General features: G+C 42.9%; 1 protein-coding gene across 1 annotated transcript in view; it reads left to right on the top strand.

Annotated features, from left to right (window-relative positions):
* Window positions 1–15917, top strand: part of PHACTR3 (phosphatase and actin regulator 3) — a 207490-nt gene that overhangs the window by 151183 nt on the left and 40390 nt on the right. Inside the window, exon 8 of the mRNA XM_075901114.2 lies at window positions 12234–12387. Within this exon, the coding sequence (XP_075757229.2) occupies window positions 12234–12387 (154 nt within the window). The remainder of the gene's footprint in view (window positions 1–12233; window positions 12388–15917) is intronic.

Raw genomic sequence — 15917 nt, 5'->3', positions numbered from 1 at the left:
GTGCAACAGTGTAGTGTAGCAGATCGAGGAGGAATTTACAAAAGGAAATATGTTTAATGATAAGTATAGAAATCAGAGTTGAGATTATTGGATTCTGATCCTCCCTCTGCTGCTGATCCTGGGATCTTATTGCAGTATTATTGTAGCAGGTTGGTCCCAGGATATTAGAGAGGCAAGACTGGCGAGGTAATATCTTGGGGGTTTTTTTGGTCCAATCAAAGATAAAAACTCAGCCATCTTTTCTTTCTTGTATTTGATGTTAGCTAGTAATAAAATACACAGTTGAGGTACAATAGAAGAGGAAATAAAAGAGAAACCCTTTGCAGAATTTCTCTGCATTCAAGTTAAATTCTCTTTCTTAAAAACAAATGAAGAAAAGTCTCAAGATAATTTTTTCCAGGTCTCCCTTGGAGTATGGATAGTCCCTAACAAGAAGAAATCCAGTGAGTTTAGTGTAAAATCTTATAGATTAATTTGTTTAATCTTGCAGAGTAGCCTAAGCAGAAGTGTTTATTCTACCATTGAAGACATGTATAAAGTGACAAATCTGAGGAATTGTCCCAGATTAAGGTGTCATTAGAGGAGGATTTTGGAACAAATTGATAAGCTTAGCAGTAACAAGTCACCAGGACCAGATGGCATTCACCTAAGATTTCTGAAAGAGCCCAGGATTTCACCCAAGATTTGTGAAATTGTGGAACTAGTAACTGTGGTTTGTAATCTATCCTTGAAATCATCTTCTGTACCCAATGACTGGAAGATAACTAATGTGATGCCAGTATTTTAAAAGGGATCTAGAGGTGATCCTGGCAATTACAGATTGGTAAGTGTAATGTCAGTACTGGGCAAATTAGTTGAAGCTATAGATAAGAATAGAATTGTCTGACGCATAGATGAACATAATTTGTTTGGGAAAAGTCAGCATGGTTTCTGCAAAGAGAAATCATGCCTTACTAATCTACTTGAGTTCTTTGGGAGGGGGGGTCAACAAACATGTGGACAAGGGGGATTCAGTGGATATAGTGTACTTAGATTTCCAGAAAGCCTTTGATGAGGTCCCTCACCAAAGGCTCTTAAGTAAGTTGTCATGGGATAAGAGGGAAGGTCCTCTCATGGATTGATAAGTGGGTAAAAGACAGGAAACAAAGGGTAGGAATAAATGGTCAATTTTCAGAATGGAGAGAGGTAACTAGTGGTGTCTTCTAAAGGTCGGTACTGGGACCAAACCTACTGAATGTATTTATAAATGATCTGGAGAAAGGGGCAAAGAGTAAGGTGGCAAAATTTGCAGATGATACTCAACTGCTCAAAAAAATTAAAAAACAACGAATGACCCTACAGCACCCTAGAGATTAACAAAAAATGTAAATAGTATCATGAGCTTTCATGATACTATCTACATTTTTTGATAGTCTCTAAGGTGCTGCAGGATCATTGGTTGAGTTTTTTTCCAGTTACAGATTAACATGATTACCCCTCTGAGACTTTGAAACTGCTCAAGATCATTAAGAACAAAGCAGACTGTGAAGAGCTTCAAAAGTGTCTCACAAAACAAGTTGATTGAGCAACAAAGTGGCAAATGAATGTTAATGTTGATATATGCACATTGGAAAAAACAATCCCAACTATAAATATAAAATGATGGGGGCTAATTTAGCTATCACCGCTAAAGAGAGAGATCTTGGAGTCATTGTGGATAAGTTCTCTGAAAACATCCACTCAATGTGCAGCAACCGTCAAAAAAGCAAACAGAATGTTAGGCATCATTAAAAAAGGGATAGAGAATAAGACAGAGAATCTCTTATTGTGTCCATGGGTGTTGGGTATGTAAGGCAGGGGTAGGCAGGGGTAGACATAGCTCCGCCCACACTCTGCCCCCAGAATGCCTGCTGTAGTATTCCAGGCCTGGGGAAGCGTGCCTTCCTCCCTCCTCTGGTGCTCCCTCGGCTGGACCGCACAACACAGAACATCCTGCCTCTTCCCACCCCTGGTGCTCGAGTGGCTAGTCTGGGCTTGGCTGAGTGGTATGGGGAGGCTGCAGCGAGTGCACATGTACGCTCCCTCCTCTCCCCTCCCTGTGGTTGAAAGTGGGAGCATACGCGTGTCATGCCGCCCCACCTAGGAGAAGGAGTGGAGCTGAAGGAGGGGCTGAGGACTTGCCTTCCCCAACCCTGCCTTCACCGGCTGCCCATGGGTATGCCCACATCTTGAATACTGCATACAAATGTGGTTGCCTCATCTCACACAAAGATATATTGGCACTGGAAAAGGTTCAGAAAAGGGCAACAAAATGATTAGGGGATTGGAACAGGTGCCATATGAAGAGAGAGTAAAAAGATTTGGACTTTTTCAGTTTGGAAAAGAGGATACTAAGGGGGGGATATGATGGAGGGCTATAAAATCATGACATGTATGGAGAAAGTGAATAAGGAAAAGTTACTTACTTGTTCCAATAACTTAAGAACTAAAGGTCACCACATGAAATTAATAGATAGAAGGTTTTTTTTTTTAAAGGAAGTTTTTTCTTCATGCAGCACACAGTCAACCTGTGAACTACTTGTCTGAGGATGTTGAGAGGACTAGGACTTTAACAGTGTTCCAGAAAAGAACTGGATACATTCATGGAAGTTAGGTCCAGCAATGGCTATTAGCCAGGATGGGTAGGAATGGTGTCCTTAGCCTTTTTTTTTCCCAGAGGCTGGAAATGGATGACAGGAGAGGGATCACTCGATGATTACCTGTTCTGTTCACTCCCTCTGGGGCATCTGTCATTGGCCACAGTTGGAAGACTGGATAATAAGCTATATGGACCTTTGGTCTGACCCACTATGGCCGTTCTTATGTATGCATGTACCATATATTTAATAGCACATGAATTTTGTACACACTATTAGTGGAAAACCATAATGATGGCAAGAAACCAGAAACTGTAAAAGCTTATGTAGCATCCAGAATCAACTCTTAAAAGTAAAGCTTCATAATATTTCATGTTAGTATGCCCTCTAAAGAGTTAAAAAATGTGCTTAGTAGAAGTTAATTCTAGAAAATATCCAATGACATGTAAACGCCAGAGAATCACAGAAGTTAGATATGGAAAAACTTGTTATTCTGTCTCTCTCCCAGTGTTATTCTGTCTCTCTCAAAGTGCAAGTGTGGAATTCCTACATTACATGTGTTAACATTTTATTCAATTAAGTTTTAAGGTTCCATTTTTTAAAAAAAATCTCGAGGCGAGGGCCAAGTAAAACATGCTTGTCCAATTACCGGATAGTGTCTGCAAGTGAGATATTTGCACATGTGGATGGCCATTTAGATACCAGTTTACTCACATGTCCAATTTCTATATCCAATCAATAATGCAATAATTGCATGCACAAACTAGCATTCAGTTGTGGATGTATTGTTTTTTTGTGGTTCACAGGTGCTTGATCTTTTGAATTCAGGCTTTGCGTTTCCCAAGCAATGAATATTTCCCTGCGTCTTGTGAAGTCTTACCAGATTGCTCCTAATTGCACACCTTCTCCATCCTAAATTATTTAATTCACTCCTTGCTGCTCAGATAAGGAGTGGAACCAAACCAAAACCCCAGATGTGTCCACAGCCAAACTCTAAGGAAGTTCATATCTAAACTTTGTGTCAGGCCAGAGAAACTGTAATAGGCTTGACCATAGGGAGGAATCCAAACGCCTCCAAATTTTAGGGTTAGCTCAGAACTATTCTATGAACCAAACTTGTGCCCTGGCCCATCTGAAGTTATGTACTCACATAATCACTTCTCAAATGTCTGTCCATATTGAGAGTATGCAACCATAAAAGATATGTACACACCCACCCATCCACACTCTGAAAAACAAACAGGCAGTAGCCTACACATAGCTTGTTGCGTTTTGTACAAGAGCGTGCATGTTTTATTCTAACCAAAGCACTGATTTTTCAAAGTTTTAGCCAGTGGTGTCTAAGGAGGTTGCCTTGGGATAAATGGAAATTCAGTGATTAAAGTGAATGACAATTAGATGGAATCCAGGGGGAATTTTACTAATCAGAATGAGTGGCAAAGACATGGAAATACAACAAAACAGAACAATAACAGCCCCTTGCAGATAGAGAGTAATTAATATGGAACAGGTGGGATACTTTAGTGCATTCACTTCTGTGAGTAATATCTTTGTGTTTGTTGCGGTGTATAGTTTAGCACAGCCATTCTCAAAGTTCATTGTACTGCAATCACTCCTGGCAACACAACTTTGCACAAGATGCTAAAAGGGGGGGGGGGAGCCCAAACCCCACCACTCCTTTAAACTAAACCCTGCCACCCAGGACTGAATCCCCAATGCTTTGTCCCCAGAATATGGGGCTTGTGCTTCAGCTTTGGCCCAGGGCCCCAGCAAGCCTAAGCCAGTTCCGGTGATACCACTAAAACAAGGTCACAATGCACTTTGGGGTCTCAACTCACAATCTAAGAATCACTGTTCTAGTAAACGGCAGGAAGCTGAGCTATGTCTTTATTACCAGGTTATTTCAAAATAAGTTATTTTGAAATAATAACTCCTGAAATGACTATTTTGAAATGAGCTTATTCCCACTTCACAAGCAGGAGTTATTAGTTTGAAATAACAAGCCCATTATTTCAAAACAACAGGCTTGGTAGTGTGGACGCTCGCCTTGTTATTTTGACATAAGGGGAGTTATTTCAAAATAACTCCCCAGTGTAGACATGCCCTTGGAGTGTTACTGCTGATGTGAAAACAGCACCAGGTAAGCAAATATGGAAGGTTATTTGCAGAGAGTGTCATTATTCCAGAAACTTGATTCTCAGAGTTACACTTAGCCAGCAGGGAACAGAGATATACCACACCATTTATGTCCAATCCAACATGGGATGAGGACTGATGAACACAGCAACAGGCCTGCTGATGGGGGGAAGGAGGATGACACAAAGGGAACCACTGCCCTGGGCCATGGCAATTCTAAAAGGACTGGGACTCTGGCCACTGTGGCAGCAGCATCATCTGGAGCCATGAAATCACTGCTGAAGTGCCACACGCTGCACTTCAGGCAGCTCTAAGGGCTGGGAGACTGAGGCAGCCTGCTCTGAGAGGCACTGAGGACTGACTGACTCCATCCCCACCCCTATCGCCTGAAGTCCATCCCTTCTGAGAGCTCAGAGATGGCCCCTCCCTTTCCCAGGGGCCCAGCATAGCTGTCGGCTCCCTTGCACAGTGCAAAACCCAATAAAAATTAAAGCTCCCAACAAATTGCTTGAGAACAAGCCTTTTGCCAACCGTTTCCCACATCCGCTGGTGAATTACATCTGATACCGTAACCTGTCTGTGGGCACGGCACTTTGTGAACAAAGAATGAGGTGGAATGCGTCAGAGGAATTATTCAGTCGGGTTCATAAATAGGAGACTGGAGGAGCAAATGGCAGAGAGATTCAGTGATTCATTAAACCACAGGAATGAACACAGACCATCCTAGGACCTCCTCACAGCCCCTGGGTGGGATGGCGCCTGTTCTCTGAATCTGAAAGGATGCCACTGAGACATCATTGTTCTTGACGCTGGGCAGCATTGCACGTCCCTGCACTGGCTGACTGTCACTCACATTGAAGAAATACACAAGAAGGGGAAAGGTAGCACCAAAGTAATTCCCTGAGCAGTTCTGTTCTCCTGGCTTCGGAAGTCTGGGTGGGCTTGCAGCTTAGAAAGGAGCTATCGGTCCAAGGTGCTTATATGGCCCCATTCCTAACACATGCAAGTGCCTCACAGTCTCTGATGTGTATATCCTCACATCACCAACAGAAGGTAGGACAGTGCTACTATCCCCAGGACAGTGACTCAGATCCCTCCAGGGTGTTCAGGTGTCTAACTCCCATTGAAATAGTTTGAGGATCTGGGCCAGAGAAAGATAGGATCTGTCTACACTGCAGTCAATGTGGACACACCCGACCTACAGGTCAAACCTTTCTACTCTGGCACCCGACTGGTGCTGAAGCAGAGAACTTGCCAGATCATGGGAGGTCAGTCTTGTCTAGCAGCAGCATCAACACTTCCTCTGCTTACTGGGCTCTTAGAAGATATTTGGGGTAAATTAGAGCTAAGTAACAGCATAGAACAGTGAAAGCCAGGACTGGTAGTTGTAAACACACTTTATGGGACTGTGGGAACCTTGGCTGCACCCATAGTAAGTGAACATTTGGCTAATTAAAATCATGCCGGACCACGGATGTTGCCAGGCCAGAGAGTGCGGGATTAGAGGGATTCAACCTGTAGCTTTAATCTTGCTAGCTCAAGTAATAACAACAATGAAGTCGCAGCAGAACAGACCCTAGCACAGGCTGAACCAGCTCATCCAGGACACAGGGTATGTACTGGAGGGTCTTGCTTCAGTCCCTTGCTCTTACATGTGCTGACTGCTTTCTCTCTCTCTTAATATTCAGTAATCTGACTGGGGATGGGGGCTAAATAGAGGGCTGCATAAAGGCTGCCCATTAATGTTGCTCTTACTTTGTGCCTCAATGTGGGCCATAAATGCCAGCTTTTGAAAACTAACCATCAAGGGGTGAGATCTTCCAAAGCACTTGGCACTGACCCCACATAGTTCCCAGTTATACCCAGGCAGAGCATGTTTGAAAATCTCAATTGACATATTCATGGCTCTGGGGGAGAGGGGAAAAGGAGAGACACAGACAATCAAATCATAGACACACTGATCAGCACAGGGGTTAGGATGGAATTTCCCACCACACTGCACTGGTGGTTAGTTGCAGGTTGAGAACTAGCTTGGCTTTTGATTCCCCATCCCCTTTTTTTTTCTTTTTTCTGAAGCATCCGACATTGGTCTCTGCAGAAGACAAGATAGCAGTCTTGGTGAACAAACAATACCTTCAGTCAGACAGAGAAGGGATCAATTATAGGGTGTTCACCCACAAATTATCTTAAAGGATAAACTATATCTTTGCTTCCTCCTGATTTTGTCAATCAGGTATTTTTAATCGAACAGGCCAGTGGCTCGGACAGCTCATATTAATCCAGCTGTCTTGATTCAACAGCCTTTTTATTTGGATTTTGGAATACTGTAAAGATTAATCAGTGCACAGTGCATATGGACCCCAGGGGTGGTAACCATGAAAGCCTTTTAGAAACCTGGACATCTGGAGAAAGCAAGTATGGCTTAGCCAGGGTGGGCTGGGTGCTGTCTGCTACTTTAATACAAGGAGGATTTGGGTTAAAAGTACGATTTTTCAAACTTCACTTGCTTCTTCTAATTTCTCAGAGTAGCAGATTCAATTCTTTTCCTTTTAAGGGCATAGAATGAGCTCTGTGCACAGAGACATGCCTCCTAGCGCACCTCCAGAATAGGCATTAGATGACAGAGTGGCAGCATTTTATTTGTAATGAGCTAGTGCATTGCTACAGTGTAGTCTTCTGCATCTTAGAACACAGGGCTAGGGGTAGACCCTCAGCTAGTGTGAAATGATTTAATTCCACTGACCTGTCTCTTTACAAAGGGATCCAAGCTTTTAATTGTACAGAGACAGACTTCACGACCACATGAGATGGGAAAAAACACCAAAAGAGTCCAAACCCCACCTATAAAGCAAGAGCATAAGGACAGTTGGAGTTACAACACTGCCCTCACGTTTATACATCCCAGAGATCATGAGGAGGGGCCAGTGTTCTGCTTTCTACATCACCCACCATGCTGGTGAGACGAATGAGCCTGCAGATTGCACCTGCAAAATGCATGTTAGATGCGCTCCCACTGCTTTTGGATGTAATTCTGCCAGCTCACATGCTGTGCAGTCAGCAGACTCTTTGTGGTGCTAAAGCGGTGAGGAGTCCTGTGGCACCTTATAGACTAACTGAAGTGTTGGAGTATAAGCTTTCGTGGGCAAAGACCCACTTCGTCAGATGCATGTAGTGGAAATTTCCAGAGGCAGGTATAAATATGCAGGCCAGAATCAGTCTGGAGATCACAAGGTGGATCCAATCAGGGAGGATGAGGCCTGTGCTGTGCTGTGGCTCTCGGTATCCATCCGCACTGTGGCTGTGCACGAAAAACCCGGAAAGAACCCAAAGCTCTTTGGCGGAGTGGTCAGAGCACGTCATGCGGGGTCATGTTTCAAGTTTGGACATTTATTTGTGCCATTTCGGGCTTTGTTCCATTTGGCCTTATTGCGCCCAGTTTAAAACAGTTCAATAGTTAATATCGCACATGGATGCCGTGACGCTTCATTCATTTATATTTGCAAAGCCCTTTGGGATCACTTTGGAAGGGTCGGCGTATTATTGTAGTGCACTCAAGACTCTGGTCAGGGAGGATTGGTTTGCTCACAGAAAACTCTAATTCTGTACCGTTACAACAGTCAGGAACCCATGGTGTGATCTTAGGCAAGTCACTCAGCTTTTCTCAGGGTACATCTAGACTGCACTCTAAAATCAAAATGAGATACGCCAAATTTTGAAATAAAGTACTATTTTGAGACATCCCTTATTTCTCGTGGAACAAGGTTTACAGGGGTGCCAAAATAGCGCATCCGTTACCTCTGGTATCCTGAAATAGCCTTGCAGTCTAGACGTACCCTCAGTTTCCCTACCTGTGCCCCATGAATAATGGTTTTTAATTTCTTTTATAAAGCGCTTAGAGATCTTTAAGGGAGTAATGTTCTAAAAGACACATCTTAAAGGTAAAGCTGATATTTACAGATGGCAGGCTTGCTGGGGTTGAACACCTCTTTAAAAATAGCCTTTATTCAAATCTCAAATGCCAGACAAAAACTACCTAAAAATCTAACTTCAGTCTTCTTTAAAAATTGGATGACTTTTTCTAAAATGAGAATTCAAGTATTAAATCCCTTATGATTTTTACCACACACTATAAATTCAGTGGAATACTCCAAGATAAATAAATACACAGATTTATCTGTATTTCTTGTGTAGCCAGACCACAGTTCACCTTCTGTCTTAAAACATCCATTCCACACTAAGGGCATGTCTATACTTAGTGGGAGGTCAGCACTGCAACAATCAATCCCTCAACGGTTGATTTAGTAGGTCTAGTAAAGACCCTCTAAATCAAATGCTGATTGTTTTCTCGTCAACTCCAGTATTCCATTGGAACATGAAGCATAAGGGAAGTCTATGGCAGAATTTCTCCCATCGACCCCCTGCAGTGCAGTCCCTGCAATAACTCAACCTAAGGTACAAAGACTCCAGTTCCGGTATTCACATAGCTGTAGTTGTGTACTTGAAGTTGATATTGCCCTATAGTAACATATCCTGCTTGTGCACTCAAAACTCCCATTGAACTTAAGTCTTAGTTAAGACATTAACTATTCTTAATTAACAACAATGTAAGTATAAGACATGGAAGGTAATCATCCTGCTCTGCTGAGCACTAATAAGGCCTAAATAGAAATTCTCTGTCCCATTTTGGTCACTGCCCTTTAAGGAAAATATAGACAAAGTGGAGAAAGTCCAGAAATCACAGTAAAAATGATAAAACATGTAGAAAATCTGACTGATGATGAGGAAAGACTTTTTAAAAAAAGGGCATGTTTAGTCTTGAGAAGACAGAGGGAAGACCTGGCAATAGTCTTCAAATATGTTAAGGGCTGTTACAAAGAGAATGCTGATCAATTTTTTTCCATGTCCCCTAAAAGTAGAACAAGAAGTAATGGCCTAAATCTGCAGCAAAAGAGATTTAGGTTAGATATTGGGAAAACCTCTCTGACTGTATGAACTACCCAGTCTGAGTCAGGTTGATGATCTAAAAACCTGGAATGAGCTTGATATCATGGGGGCAATCCCAATTATGGGTTTGAAAAATTGACACCCACCAATACCCTAGGTTGGAGCTGGGGTTAACTGCTGTTAAGCTTTGCACCTGCAGTTAGGTTCTTTTATTGATATTTTAAAAATAGTTTTTTTCTGTAACACTTTTACCTTACGAACAAATGTACTTGCTTAGCAACAGCTGTTTGATCACCTGTACGCTGCTGGCAGGGTACTGTGCATAATCCTTGGAGAGAGATCAAAGCACAGGCACTGGGCTTTAGGCACATTGGGCTAGCAGGGGATAGTGTAATATAAGGCAGGGAGAAGGCTTAAAACCCCCCAGTCAGAAGAGAAGTGGGGCAAGGGTCCCTACTCAGGATGTGTCTACACGCCAGCGTTTTTCTGGAAAAACAGCTGTTTTTCTGGGAAAACAATACTTGTGTCCACACTGCCATTGAGTTCTTTCAACAGAAAGTTGAAAGAACGGAAGGGTTTTTCCGACGGTGGAAATAACAGGCTTGCTGCTAAGAGGCAGGATAGCTATTTCGGGACACCAAAATAGCTCTGCAGTGTAAATGTAGCTTTCCAGTCCTATACTTCTATGGTTCTATACAGGGAAGGTATTCAAAATAACTGCCATGTGTGACAGTAAACTTGTTACAGGATTGCTTATTGTAGACAGATTCAGAAAAGAGAAGCTCTACTAAAACCAATGAATCTGGTGAGCCAGACTGAGACTGCTTGTCTTCTAGTTGCAAAACCTCAAGCAACCTGGGGCTTTCCCAATGATGACTCTCATTCTACATTTTACTCTCGATTTGAAAAAAAAAAGCACAGTGAAAGATTTGGGGTTTTCCACTCCATAAGCAGTTTAAATTTAGAAACCTCATTACCATAAACCTTCCAGTTAGTATTGCAAGATGGTTTAATCAGTCATGACGCCAATTTCAACTCTTCACCGAGCCCACTGAAGTCACGTAGTGAAACCAAAGATGTATTTAGCTGACAAGATGTTCTCTGAGAGTGTTTGTTGTTTGAAATGCCATTAGAGGTTAGCTGCAGAAGAGGGTTTTGGCAATACACTCGGGATTAGTGAAAAACTACTCAGAAGAGTTGTTGCACCTTTCCTTATGGGAATTTCTCTTGTAAACATTACCAACAGTATTCCAGGCCAGATTTTAATGCATTTGTATGTTTTGCAGTTCCTACAGTAGATTATGCCTCCTACTCCCAAAATAGCTTACTAAATTACCACCATTGCCCACATTTTGAAAATCTGACCCTTGATTTCATTCCTTAGAACAGTTTTCTTGAAGTCTCTCTCCAGGGGAAACTCTAAACACAGATCTGCAATTTTATGTACATTATGCCAAAGAAAACTTTACTGTGGTAGTCTAAGACAACTTGGATGGGGGTAGATTTGTTAATAACGGCTCATTCCTTATGACCCAGGTACACTCTCCATGCCAACTGTTCCTGGTTCTCTCACTGTTGATGAGCGTTTGGTCAAAATGGAGAGAAACACTCAACAATTTAATGTGCACCTGCAAATTTGGGCTAATAGCACCTCACATATAGGAGTCACACTTGCGATATTTCCAAGATATCAGTGCTGGACTGTCAGTCCTGGACATTAAGAATAGGATTTTCAAAAGTGTTCAGCATCAGTCTGTTTCTTTTCCCAAATGGTAAAACTCCCTTGACTTCCTGGGAAACAAAGATTGGGTAATGCTCAGCAGATTTCAAAATTCCTTTGCTGCCCATAGAACAGTACCAGAAATACCAGCAAAAGTGCCCCACAACTCCTCACCAACTGCACACCAGAACTCTGTTTTGGAGGTATCATGCAAAGCTGGTTCATTCCTTGGCTTCTTTGCTAGGCCTGTTAGCAAGGATGCCAATGAATGCTGGTGCTTTTTGGGCTCTGTCCCCTAACAGCTGAGTTGACATAATGTGTTGTATGCCTTTCGGTAACTCCCAACCAGCCTGAATTGGAGCTGGTAACCCAGAGAGGAAAGGATCCCCATCCCAGCCATTCCAATTCCTCTACATTGAAGTGCTCTACCATGTAGTTTTACTTTGGTACATGGGATGATGCAAAGGACTGGTGATGTTTCCTAGATTAGTGGCTTGAACCTTGCCTCCCCTGAGAGTCACTGCCGGCAGAGAGCACTACCCTGCTCTACCATAGCACAAGGGATAGAATATCAGACAGTTCCAAATGGAACCTTGGCCACAGCTGTGTTGGCAATCTCAGCCTTGACACCACTTTTAGTAAGGTACGCAAAGCTGCCCACCCCATGAAGTAGGAGGTTGCAGAGTCATACCCAGGGTTGGATCCTGTGCTGCCCCACTGCTTACTCGGCCATTTCTGATCTTTAAAAAAAATACATCTAGGAGGCAGGAATTCCAGGCTCTCCTTCTGCCATTTTTGCATTTCAATGCATGTTCCAGGTACCTTGCCAAGAAAATGCAAGAAGGAGCTGCTGGCAGTGAAGCTACGGAACAGGCCAAGCAAGCAGGAGCTGGAAGACAGGAACATTTTCCCCAGGAGGACAGATGAGGAACGTCAGGAAATCCGACAGCAAATCGAAATGAAACTCTCCAAGTAAGTGACTGGTGGTCTTTATAATGGGATGGGATGGGATGGTCTTTATAGTAAAGTCTCTTTGCCTCCTCTCACAGTACATACACCTCTTAGCCCATTTCCCAGGGGGAGTCATGCAGCAAGGGGCAACATGCACAGCAGACAGCAGTGTTGGCTTCAGGGCCATGCCTTTGATTTCTGAGCTCACACACAGTGCCTGGTAGACTGGTCACCTGATCGCCTGCTTGAATCAGGCTATCCTAGCTAAAAATAGAAAAAACAAAACTGAATGCACGGAGTTTGATGTTGGCCTGCACTTCCCACTGAAATCAGTTGATTATTCTAGCTCCCATCCTCTTTCATGAGCACTGAATTCACCACTAAACTATTCATCTTTGTCTACACTTACACTGAGGGCTACAATCTAGCATCAGTGCATCTGCAACACCCCGTTAGAGGCAGGGAAAGCTGCAGAATGGTGTGGTTTAACGAACACTATTTCAAGGAAGGGTCAGATTCAGCCGGGCTTTCTTTGCCAGGACTAAAGATCTGCCGAAGTGCAGCTGCACAGATGGCTGGAATCTGGACTAATAGCACAGGTAGGAATGACCTGTTTCCTTTGAGTAAATAGCTTACCAACTTTTAACCCAGGTACAAGGGCACCTCTGTACAGAAGAAACCAGTATCGCAGCTAGCTCATATGAGCTGGGATTTACAGAAACTATTAGATTCCAACTGCATTTTTAAAATAGCTAAATTTGGATAATTTGCAAAAACTGAATAGTTTAGCTGTGACAATTTAATTGTTAACTAATCTGCACTGCGCTCTCCCATGTTGGAATAAGCAGTTCTCAATGGCTGCCATAACGGTTGCTCTCCAACTGAGAGAGCTGAACAGGAGTTCCTCCCAGAGGCTTATTAAATATTAATCACTGGAATCTGCTTTTTTTCAAGACACAGTTGCTGTTATTCAAGCAAGAGTTGGGCCAGCTCTGCAGCCTTTGCATTGACTAAGCTTTTGTTTTAGAGGATTGGGAATGAGCTAGCAGTTGATAGATTAGAGGGCAGTTCCTAACAGACAGGTTTCTACACCCTAAAACACACCATCATGTTTGACTCCTCGGGTAATCTCTGCTTAAAAAAAAAAAAGACCAGAGACTGGACATTAAGAATAAAACATCTTAAAGTATGTTACAGTGTTCGTTAAGCTTCACGGTACCCTGTGTATACAGAGGATTTATTTGATATTGTTTTGGTTCTCAGCTTTATTTAATATTTGTGTGATGGTAACACTTAGAAGTCAATTGATCATATCTTACTAGGCACTGCATAGAGTAAAACATAGAAAAGGGATTTAATATGCAGGTAGAGCGAACAGTGGGATGGTTGGCAATCACCATGTTAGTGCCAGGAAGTGCAGCCATCTTTGAGGATGGATCAGAGCATGTTCCACCACAGTCTTGCCAATAACTTAGGAGAGAAAGTGAAGAAAAAAAAGAAATGGGCCTGATCTTGTAAGCCCTGCCTGTGAAACACCCATTAGCCTTCCTGCTTTATTAGAGCATAGGTGCATTTTAGGCAGGCAGAAGTCCCTGAGTTGCAATTTGACCAGGATACTGGGCTTAACAGTCTTAGTGGCTTGTGCAAAATTAGTGTGATCTGTAATAGGAGGTCTGGAGCCTGATTTTATAACTCATCTGGAAGACTTGGAAAAGTGCCCCCCAATGCTACATTGAGATGTTTGTACAATCTTCTCTCTGCGTAAAAGGTGAATCTCCAACATCTCCTCCTGTTGTAACACATGGCTTACTCGTAGGAGGTCTCCTATCTGACTCCCAGCCTCGCCTACGTCTCCTTCACTTGTGAGAGCTTGTGGAACCTCAGCACAACATGGGATGGCTACTGGCCAATCTCCTTTCTTTTTTATGACCACTTAGCTGCTGTTGAGGTGGAAAAGGAAAGTTAGGCCTGGTTTTCACTGGCACATTTTATCATCAAAAACTGCCTTTTGGTCACAAAACAATGAGAGCATTTATGCTGCAATGCAACTTTTGTCAGGGAAAAATACCCCGTTTTGGAGACCAAAAAAATTGTAGCCCTGCAAAAGAGTTTTGTCTTTCCCCTCCCTTTACTGTCAACAAAAAGCCAGTGTGGCCTCTGCTGTTTGTTTTGTCAAGAGAACTGGCTTCGACTAGTATCCCAAAATGCCTACTGTGCTGGCTATGCTCAGAGTTTTGTGATCTATGCTGCCCTGCAGGCATGCACCCCTCCCCTTTCAAAGCTCCAGGAAGTATCTGACAGCTGAGTGAGCTCCTCCATTGGGGGAACAAACAAAGAACTAATAATTGGAATGCTCCTGTACTGCCCTGCTAGGAACACAGAGGCAGGCAGACTGCTGCTGCAAGGGGAAGGCTGGAGAGATTGCTGTTCAGCTTTGACATTCTTTAGCACAAAGAGCTCACAGAGCTACAAGGGAATCCCAAGAAGAACAGGGATCAGCTCTGCCTTCCCATAATGCTGCACAGTGGGATGCTTACCTACATTGCTTTGCTCTTATCTGTCGAGTGGGTGCTAACAACGTGGCCATGAAATGTTGACAACAGGAGGCAGAAAAACCTGTTTGACCAGTTTTCACTTTTGGCGTCTTTCTATATCTACTCTGGGATATAGCCAAACCTTCCCAGAGTAGATATAGAAAGAAATTGTGTCTGAAATTAGTGTCAGTATAAGGACTTAAGGTATAAAGTGTCTCTGCAGAAGAGAAAGATCATGATGCATGATCATGATGGAAGTTGTGGAAGGTTTAGCATACAAAGAAAAAGAAGACAGCTGATGAGGAGCAGTCTGTGATGTAAATTATTAATTTGTTAGGTGATATTTACAGATGGCTGAAAAGACATGCTCATTTAGTGTAACAGAAGACATGCTTTCATTTACCTCCTCCTCACCAGAACTTAGCAAGCTGAGTGCCACTCATGTCACAGAAGGTGCAGAGATGGATAGAATAGCCTGCCATGCAAAACAAATTGGGGCCAGTCCCCCCGTACAATTTCTGAGCATATATGAGCACTGGTACAGCTTGCTCGTTACTCATCAACCAGACTAGAGCATGACGATGCAAACTCAGCCAGCAGATCTATCATGGAAAAATATTTTCATGCTGAAGGGCATGCACGTGTCAAAGGTAACTCCATTTTGACAAATACAGAAATAGGTCAGGTCTTAGGGGTATCCCCGCTGAATGTCTGAGTCACACTTTGGGGGGAACCACAGAAAAAACAGACTTCTCTAAAATCTCGTGCCATGTTTTATGCTAAACTCAGTGTGTATTTGGACAGCAGTTTGTTAACAGTCAAGGTGGGAGAGATGCCTGTGCAGTGCAAACCTGGGTTGGGATTTTCAAATACCCTTAAATCCATTTCAATGAGAGTGTCTGGTTATCTCCCTCTGTTGGCTTTGAAAAGCTCAGTGGAGACCAATGAAGCAGGGCTTAAATTCTTATAAAGTATTTCTCAGATCTGCCACTTCCCCTCTCCATGCTATGAAAACTC

This window comes from Pelodiscus sinensis, chromosome 17 (genome assembly GCF_052426305.1).
Source record: "Pelodiscus sinensis isolate ZL-2025 chromosome 17, ASM5242630v1, whole genome shotgun sequence".
NCBI classification, from domain to species: Eukaryota; Metazoa; Chordata; order Testudines; family Trionychidae; genus Pelodiscus; species Pelodiscus sinensis.
Note: the sequence above shows the minus strand (reverse complement) of the source record. Positions and strands in the feature narration are given on the sequence as shown.